General features: G+C 39.1%; 1 protein-coding gene across 1 annotated transcript; it reads right to left on the minus strand.

The window, feature by feature from the left end:
* Nucleotides 1–3,371: 3,371 nt before the first annotated feature.
* LOC149286300 (neuronal pentraxin-2-like) lies at nt 3,372–9,484 on the minus strand. The gene is made up of 6 exons (XM_089494219.1): nt 8,980–9,484; nt 8,639–8,877; nt 6,005–6,201; nt 5,136–5,385; nt 4,434–4,613; nt 3,372–3,581 (listed from the first exon to the last, which is right to left on the minus strand). The coding sequence occupies exons 1-6, from the start codon at nt 9,482–9,484 to the stop codon at nt 3,372–3,374; spliced, it is 1,581 nt and encodes a 526-aa protein (XP_089350345.1).
* Nucleotides 9,485–10,114: the final 630 nt, after the last annotated feature.

The following is a 10,114-nucleotide window of genomic DNA, read 5'->3' on the forward strand; positions in this document are numbered from 1 at the left end:
GATTCATGATACTGATAGAAGGTTTGGGTATGTCCAACAGGACTGTAACTATTTGTGCATACCTACAAAGTATCCCATTTTAAGTCGGACAGTCATTATATGGCACTGTCTTGCTGAGCTGTCCCTCAGTCCTGCTTTTGTATTGAAGCTAAGAGCTGCAGAGATCTCATACTACTTTTTTAGTATTTGAATGGATTTTGAATTTGAATGGAACTACTAAGAACTGAGCTGGGAAACATGAAAGGGGCGTAACTAGAAGCCACAGGGTCCTGGTGCGAAAATTGCATCAGGGACCCCCCAACAGCTGGTCTGTGCCATCATTGCTCCCAATCAACTTGTCTGTGCCTTCTTTGCCCCTTGCCCCCCCTTGCAACATACACGTGGCACACATATGTAAACACAGTTACACTAACTACACACACAATCGCACACAATTAGACATACATGAACACAAACAATTAGACATCCAATTAGACATCCACGCTCACGCACATTTACACATCCATGCTCACACAGAAACACAGTTATCCAACCATGCTCACATTCATACATATATACATAAAAACAGACAACCCCTGCCCCCGTTTACCTCTCGTCACTCCTGCAGCTTGCTATTCTGCTGCTCTCACACTTTCTTGAGCAGCTTTGGTTTCACCGCAGGGTCACGTGACGTAACGTGACCCAGATATGTTCCTGTCTCCCCGTGTCCATTTAAAATAGTTTAGAAAGGGACCCTTCTGACCTTCTTTACACCGGCTGACTTTTGTGCAAAATATTTTTCCAAAGAAAATATATCACGCATTAAAAAAATGCCTTCGCATGAGGTAATCCGAACTTGATATGACATCATAGGACTAACGATATCTACAAACGTACAATTCAGGATTTAAGGTATTCATTTATTACAAAAACCGAATACAGAAAAGAATACAAGCAAATCATTAGCCTTTGACATTAATTGACACATAACTAATATTTAGATGTATAGGAGCAAAGAAAATTGTCAGGAGGTCCATTTCTCCCCGTCCAACCAGATCACTCCAGACAGAACCAGTAATCAGAAGCACAATGTGTTACGAAGGTGTTGCCACCAGTATTTTGGGCTTCCTATACATTTGAAATGCTTTATTGATGCATTATTCTGATGTCATCCTTTAACATGTTCTACTCCTCCCTTAAATGGGGAGAAAATAGTTTATCTGGCGATTTCACCGCAGGTTACAGTAAACAAACCTTTCAACATACTGGAACAGTAACATCACATGAAACTGACTGCCCACCATAGCGTAAGCATTTAGACCCCCACTAACGGTTATTAAAAACGTTCTATCACACCTTCTATGGATTGGCAACCCAAGGTTACTTGCTAACACTAACACCATTAGAGAAATGTAATAGTCCCTCCCTATAAATAGTTACGTAGTTTGAGAGATAGATATATGGACTACAATATTTAGTATTTCAACCATAGAAAGCCATATTTCTGTTAAAAGTGGCTTCTACCAAACCACTTTTTTCTTACCATTCTAGAAATGGAACAGATTCGCATCGGAAGTGGTAGAGGTTAATACAGTAAGGGAATTTAATCATGCATGGGATAGGAATATGACTCCTGAATCTAAGACGAGACCAATGACTGATTAAGGTTTGAGTCTTTACAGCAGGAAAAACGGACCGAATGGGTCTGATCTGCTGTCATATTCTATGTTTCTATGTTACGCTTTAGCATAACCACAACTGTTGGAATTTTCTTAGGGTTAACATCTATTTGGTAAGATTTTTCGGGGGTGAATTCACTTTGAAGAACATGTCCAATATTTATTCTCCTTATTTTAAGCCTTCAAAATTATACATCACACAATATGTAGAGTTGTGAAAAAAATAGAAAACACATGATCAATATTTCTATTATAAACACGTGTACAGGTAACTAGGCTACACACAAAATACACAAACATTCATAAAACAGTATACTTGCTATACACACATAATATATATATTATATTTATATATGTAACACATGGATAGATCCTCCAAGTTGCAGCAGATGAAATAATTGAAGTGCCAGTATTTGCATAACTGACAGCGATACAAAAAAAGGTTTACAGTTATATCTAACATTTGCAGATAGAATGAGAGGAAATCGGTAAAATTGTGTAAAAGCAACTCTAAGGCTCTGCAACATATAAGTCAATCAGCACAAAGCCACTGCATTCTATTGGCAGACTAAACTGAAAATATACATAAAAGTCACAAGAAAATGTTTGTTTTCATTAATAACTTTCCCATTGCAGTAAGATATCAAAGCATTTGTAACCTTTGCAATTGTAAAGCCATACTACACCCCATACTACTTGTTGTAGACCTGTAGACTTTGAAGACCTGGTGGAAACACGGTCGGTGGCTGTAGTAGACCACAAGGGAGAAGGCCTTATTCTGTGCCAAGAAAGGTGGCTAAAATGGGAAGGGCCTCAGGGATTTTTTTTGGAGAGAGAGCAAGAAGTATGATGGGAAAAAGAGTGATGCCAAGAGAGGTATAAGATAAGTAGGGGATCTTGGGAAATGATTTTCCGAGACTGGGATAGAAACTAGGCCAGTGGAGAATAATGACGACTATGATTAATAATGATTTATCGTCATACTGTCCAGGTTTGACCCAGCGTGCCCTGGTGAAGCCCGGCTCTCCTGGGTCTCAGTTTCACCTTCATCTGGACTGGGGTGTAGGGTTTGGTTATGCCTACTTCCAACCCCTGCCCACTTTCCAGCCGTCTAGCCCCACTTTTAGACCAGCAATCCCTATCCATCCATGAAGCCACTCTCCTAGAAGAGGGAGAGCTCTGAGTAGCATACCTGGAGTCCAATCATTCTCTAGTCTATTGCTTTAATATAATTTTTATAATATTATAACTTTAAAATTGTTCAGTAAATGTTTTTAGTAGGCGCCCTTCTCCCCAATAACCAAATTTAACGCATCTTTATGTCTGCCATTCGTCATCCTCTCTCCCTATTGATGTAAATGTAGCACCAACCAAATCATAATCTTGTCTTACAATAGGCTCAAGACAGAAAGTACTTTTCTTTTATGTTTAGTAAGTATTATTTCTGGGAGAACCCATTCCTAATATCAGTCTACCATCAAAATCAGAAGAACTACAAAACTGGTAGCAAGATACCCGATTGGTAATTACATAAAAAAAATATTACATGATGTAAGCAATTAAAAAGCAGAGAGAAACATAAACGAGTAGGAAACATGTTGAAGGGCAGAGGTTTTCTACTCCAACTGAAGTAATAGTCATTGGGGTGTCAGGAACCCACTCCATGTCTGGGTTCTGTATCAGAGCATGCTGCACAGGGAGGGACTCCTCATGTCAATGGCAAGAGTTAAATGGGAGTTTGGACACACCGCCGTGGAGCTCCATGGAGGACTCTGCCCATTCTATGACATCACCGGTGGAATGGGAGGCACAGGTGGCCATCTTGAAAATCTCAGCAGGTGTCAGAATATGACTCCACATGTTAAAGTCAGAAATTTCACCCACAAAGGCCTGAGTGGCATCAAATCTTCCTCCCAGAGCATCCTAGAAAATTAAATCGAGTTAGCTTTTGTTGGTTTTCAAAAGCTTTACAGCTTAGACAAACCTTCCTAAAATCATTGCTAGTGACCCAACACCCTTAGGAGTACAGACTACAGGCAGACAAGGTGTCAGTGAATCAAATACTGAAACTATGGCTGACTTAGGTGCCAATAGACCCAGTGTGGGATCACTCACTCTATTGCCACACATAACCATGCAGAAGGTAGACAGTTACAAAGTTCATCTGTAATGTTGACAAAGGGGTCCTACTAACCTTGGCCCGTGATAACAACACCAGTATGGGCTCTGGCGTGGGACAGCTGGCACTTTTTAGCCCAGGGGAAAAAAGTACAAGTAAGCGCCCCCCACTTACATTGTATTGTAAGTAAGTATTGTAGTGTTACATCGTATTGTACGACCCTGCTGAGCAGTCACTTCCCAAAACAAGCCGGTCCAGTGTCAAATGTCGCATTTTAAGAAGTCAGGTTGGTCCTGCTTGAAGAAATCTAATCAGCCCTGTTTTAGACCACCCTGGGGGTAGATTGCCCCCTGCTCGCCCTCTCCTAGAGGTCTAGATAGCTTTCCTATGTCAAGTTGCTGACCCTCTGATGCTTCCTATGAACCAGATTATTTCACCATGTTGTTTGTTCCTTAATTGCCCCATGTTAGGTCATATTATAATACTTTAACTATTAACATATCACCTGTAACATTACCTGAATCATGCCTGTTATTTACCTGAGCTGAAATGTGCTACTCACTTATAAACATAAAAGGATCCAAAAATACTATATTCAAGTCAATTATGAAAAGTATCCTATGTTTGAGAGATGGAAATAGTTTAAGGTTCCTTACCTGTTCCTGTCCTAAGACAAAAACTCCACCAGGTTTGATTGGGTGCCATGATGCCAGGTTCTCACCACTTCCTCTTCTTACACCGTCCAGGTAGGACTCCCAAACCCCATCCCTGGTTGACCAAGTAATGCCAATGTGGTGCCATTTAGCGTCATTTATAGCTAATGGTAAAGTAGCAGCCTAGAAAAGACGAGATCAAAACTTGCTTTTATTTACCCAAATCAAAATAAAATACTAACAAGTGGATTTACGACACTTTAAAGAAGAATCAAAAAGCTCTACACCAAATGATTACAATGTACAGGTTATATTGAATGCTAAAATCAACATCATTAATTTTAATATGAAGATAGTTCTGACAATCACAGCAGATATGGGGCACACCAAGGCCTTTAATGTCTGGTATAGTAAATTATTATTATTATTATTACAGAATAGGTACGTAATATGGAATTTGCTACAAAATGTTGTTGGTTTGGCATATTTCTTGAATGACAAACTGAACATTTCTAGCAATGCAATGTTACGTTTCTAACTAGGAAAGTTTTAACCAGGAAACATCTTATTGTCTCTGTGTTTATATTTCACTGGGGTGTTTTTTACGCTCTTGAAAGAATGTCACTGTGCGTTTTTTTTGCCTGCTTCCGTCTTTTTTGTTGATCCCTATTTAAACAATAGGAGGACATAATTTTTAAACATTACCTTGTCATTGATAAGTAATTCCATTGGGTTGTGTCCCCATTCAATCAACACCACCTCGTTTGATTGGCCAGGAACAGAGTATGAAAAGGGTGTCCCCACACCAGGAGAAGAGTTGGACTTTAGCCACAAGCAGATGGTGAAGGCAAAAATCTCGTGGTGGAGGGTTCTTTTCACCTTGGCGTACATATAATTTGTTCTGAATGGGAAACTGACCCGGAAGTCGTTGGATTTTTTTTCACTTTTATGTCCTGTTGAAAGATAATGAGAAGTGGTGAAGCATTATCATTCCTATAACATAGCACCAAACCTTCAGCAAATCCCATAAACAAACACTGCCGTCAATAAAATCCCTAAGGAATATTTAGCAAATATGTATCTCATATGCTATTGTGGTTTAATAATTATAGCAAACTATTGACATGTCATATTTCAGCTGCACAGCAAAAAAAGGTTGCAGTTATTGGAGCAGAAAGAAAGTAATAAATTAAATTTCCATAATAGATGACACGAAACATCTGGTTTCTATGTATAAAAATGCACGTTAATTTAAATATGATGGTCGGCAGGTTTGGGAACCTGTTTGAAGCCACACACACCACTCCTTGTGTTGGAGTATGAGCAAATGCTATTGCCTTTATTCCCTAAAACCTGTGTTTTCAGATAACTTTGCAGGAGAGTTGCCATTTCAGCATTTCTGCGCATTAAGAAGACCCACAGTTAAGGCGCCAAGTTGAAATTTCAGCTCCCCTGCGAACCCAACTGGAAACCCCCAGATATGAAAGCCATAGACTAAAGAGTATATGTCTGGACTATACTGCATGGTATACGCAAAAGCCACAAGTCATTGGTTGCGGAATTATGTCCCTCATGGAAAGAACAATTGACTTGGCTTTTTTTTTTTACCTTTCTCTCCCCCGACCATGCTGGTATCCAGCTTGTGTCTTACTGTGTCCTCATGGTGACCAGTACCATTCTGCTTGTCATGTATCTGTTGTTCAAGGATGCTGATCTTTTTTTGGATGTTGTCCCTCAAAGTTGTGGAAAAGAGTGTTGAGTTCCTGGAAGTCTGTAACAGGACAAAACGCGAGACCCATAAATCAAACAGCCAGGTGTTTACACAATGCCCTGCTTTACACAATGCCATCCATTATGCTGCATTTTACTCCAGATGCCATTCTCCAACATGGGTTGTTCTTTAGAAGCCACTGCTCCACTATATGTCTTAAGGTAGAATCTTAGAATGCATTAAAACTGAATACACATTGAATTGTGATGGCACCATAAGGCATGTAGGTCTGATAGGCTTCCTATGAATGAAATGTTGTACCCCAGGTGACAATTAATTCACGAAACACCCTATCTCTACATTAGCCAATCAATGTTTTATTCCACATTGGACATTAATATGCTGTAACCCAGGGGGTATATATAAAGTGAGCAAAAGGAGCAACTGCCCAAAAAACTCTTGTGTGTGCTTAACCCTAGCACATTTTTGTTAACAGATATCCCCTTGACCTAGCAGTTTATTGTCCTACAATAAGCTGTCTTATAAACATTAATAACACATTACAGGAATATAAAACTGAAAACCGATCCAGATTAATACATTTTTATATTATTGATTAAAATATGGGCTTCGTCCATTGCCTCTACAGACTGATGGTGGCCATCATGTGTTCATTTATTGTAAGAGCATGACTGGAAAGGGAGGCATGGCAAGGGCTTCTCTTATTGCGATGGTATACTGAGGAAATGCCTGGCAGGCTGATCTTTCATAAGCCATCCCTAAACTCCTTGGGCGGTTGCTGTAATATAGAAGTGTGTGGTCATCGTCTGAATATATTATACTGGCTGCTGGATGTAGAAGTGTAGTGCATGGCCACGCGTATCCATCAGACAGCTGCTTAAAACATCAGGACCAAATACCCGGTCCCATCAGGTCCTGCTTTTATAAATGTGTTCTACATTTTATCACCAGGGCTTCTACAAGGCACAATGGGGTTAGGTAGCATTTATATAATGACTGGATACAGTCAGTCTAACTTTATTTCTGTAAAAGTGGTAAAGACGGCGTTGTATAGTGCACATGGATGGTGCCTTGTTTTGACCTGCTTTATTGCAGGGCAACTTGGCTGGGTTTACCCTCCAGGCTCTAATTTGGGATCAATAATCATCATCTCTTTTCCTTATCTGCTTTCCTGCAGTTGTTGATAATAATCAAAGATACACTGTATACGTTGTGTATAGTAAAGTCGATTTCTTTAATAAATATGGTAAAAAGTATTTTTGTTCTATTTATATTATAGATACCAAATCTCCCTGCATATTAACTAGTCTCATTTTCTACCTATGTCTCTACAATTATTTTACCCAGTGCTTCATGTCACTATTGTTTTTTAAATTGAAACAGAATATTTTTTTTTAGAATACTGTTCCATTTAACTATTTTGAATAATCTTAATTAATGCAGTTCCATTTTAAATAGGGTGAGATATATAGCACTCGGATTTAGGGAATGAAGTGTAATTTAGATAACATTTAATAATTTTTTTTAAAAATATAGAATATACCTAGTCTATTTACAAATTATTTTTTATTTAACAGTAAAAAAACAAAAACATTTATGCTTACTTATATTACAAGAGTTCTTGGGGCTCCAGACACACAGTTAGGTAAAGATGTACATATTTAAACACTTATTTGAAGAAATAACTACATTTTGAGTTTGAAAGAGGTAAGGGAAGAGTAAGCATAGTTTTTTTGTGTGCATTAATTGTGTTTTATGTTTCTGATATATGTGGCATTGCCTTTTGCTGATTTCAAGTCACTTCAGCATATGCATAGCACGTAGGATATGTACATTCATTCACGGAAATTGTATTTTGCAAATTATTGACGTTGTGGGGTCACTAATGGGTCTCTAACGCTATATTAAGCACACCATAGTTTAAAAATATAAAATATACCAAACTTAACAAAAAATATATAAAAAAATTGCACACCAGCTATTTGGGCACTTTAGTCCACGGAACAAAATGTACCTTGTTTTTTGAAAACTTCTGTCTGCTTTTAGCTATTTTGTACCCTTTTAAATTCAGAAAACAGCATGTTTTGAAAAAAAAAAAGAGGGTACGTGAACACAAAATCACTTAAAATGTGTAGAGAACGGTTCAGATAACGTATTCACCCTGTTGGGGTAGGTACAAAATGCATGGGTGATGATATCCAAGGGATGGGGATCTTCCCATAAACCAAGTAACATACTTATAAACTGTCTGGTGCCTTAGGTAACCCCATAGTATAAAATTGATTTACATATAGAAATTGTAATAAATTATAATTTTTACTGCTGGTATGAAATTTTGCATATATTTGCAACACCCATTACCCCATGAAGTCCAATAACTGCTACAAAAACGACAATGGCAAGGTGATTTAAGTTGCCACACACACTTGCATATATCAGCCATATATGAACAAGAAACAGGTTTTATCATAGTTACCTGTATATGTTCTAGTCTTTCTTTTAATGTCTCCAGCACTCTTTCCATTTGAGGAATTCCAGGTGGGGTTACTTCTGGGGGATCTTCCATTGTGTTTGGTGGAGCACTGGGTTTTCGATAAGAGTCATGAGCTGGCTGTTCGCGATACTCACGATGAGTGAGATGAGGGTACTCATGATCTCTAGTATGCCCATGGACATCATCGTGCCCATGAATATGGTCTCTTTCATGGCCATGCTCTCGCTCATGTCCATGTTCTCTTTCATGCCCAAAGTCTCTTTCATGTCTAGCTTCCCATTCTTGTCCATGTTCTCTCTTGTGCCCATGCTCCCATTCATGACCATGTTCTCTTTCATGGCCTTCTTCCCAGTCATGTCCATGTTCCCTTTTATGTCCATGCTCTCTTTCGTGACCATGCCCACTCTCATGTTCATGTGTACTCTCATGTCCATGTGTACTCTCATGTCCATAACTGTCTTCATGTCCATGTTCCCTTTCTTGTCCATGTTCTGGAGTGTGAATATAACTCTCTTCATGCCCCCTGCTGTGTGGATAGCCCTCACAGCGGCTTAATTTTAGAGTCAACTCCCTGATTGTTTCCCTTTGGTCTAAAATTGTTTCCTTCTGATGTACCACCGTCTCACGTAAATGCAGGATGGTTTCTTTGGCTTCCTCCTGCATCCCTACCCAATGGTTACCAGTACCTGCACTGTGACGTTGCATATTTGACTGGCAATCCATATCCAGAGGCATTGGGGTACAGACAAATTTTGGAAGAGAATACTCCCCCCAGCAAACATGTACAAGGAGTAGGTACACAGCCACAAAAGTTGAGGAAAGCTTCATGTTTGTTGGAGGTACTTTCTACCTTGTCTTGAGTTTTCAAAGCTTGTATTTTGGTATACTTTCTGAATGTCTCTTCCTTCCTTTGTGTCTGTTGTCCTTCTTAGCAAACAAATGACATTCAAAGGATTTCAAAAGCTGATTTGTCGTGTTCGTAATGTCACCTCCCTCTATAATGATCAAATCCTCTTCTGATACCACTCCATACCTCTCTAGCACAAGCAACCTGTTCTGGAAGTGGTATTAGTTAGCAAGATAATGTGCTTAAATGTCCAGGAGGTCCCACCTCCGATCTAGGTGTCCTACATGCACTCAGAGCAGATCAACGACTTACTTTAAACATAGCTAATGAACTCAGGAGGACTTTAAGGAGATGATGCCCTGGTAAACTATTCCTGCCCTAAAATCACTTGTAGGCAGCCAGTTTAATCCACCAGGTTTTAGACATTCTGAGATATCATTACAACCACGTTGTCTATTTGTTTAAAACAATCTGTTTATAAATGGAGGCTCTCTCAGAGAATACATTGCTGTGATGGCCCCGGGTTAATCAGTGCCGTCTGTAGTAGTGGTTGTGACCATCCGGGGTTAAAATGTGTGGGTATATTAAGTATTGGTGATTTATGTACTTTC

This window comes from Sceloporus occidentalis, unplaced genomic scaffold (assembly GCF_023333645.1).
Source record: "Sceloporus occidentalis isolate IW3139 unplaced genomic scaffold, rSceOcc1.0.p SCAF_70, whole genome shotgun sequence".
Lineage (NCBI taxonomy): Eukaryota > Metazoa > Chordata > Lepidosauria > Squamata > Phrynosomatidae > Sceloporus > Sceloporus occidentalis.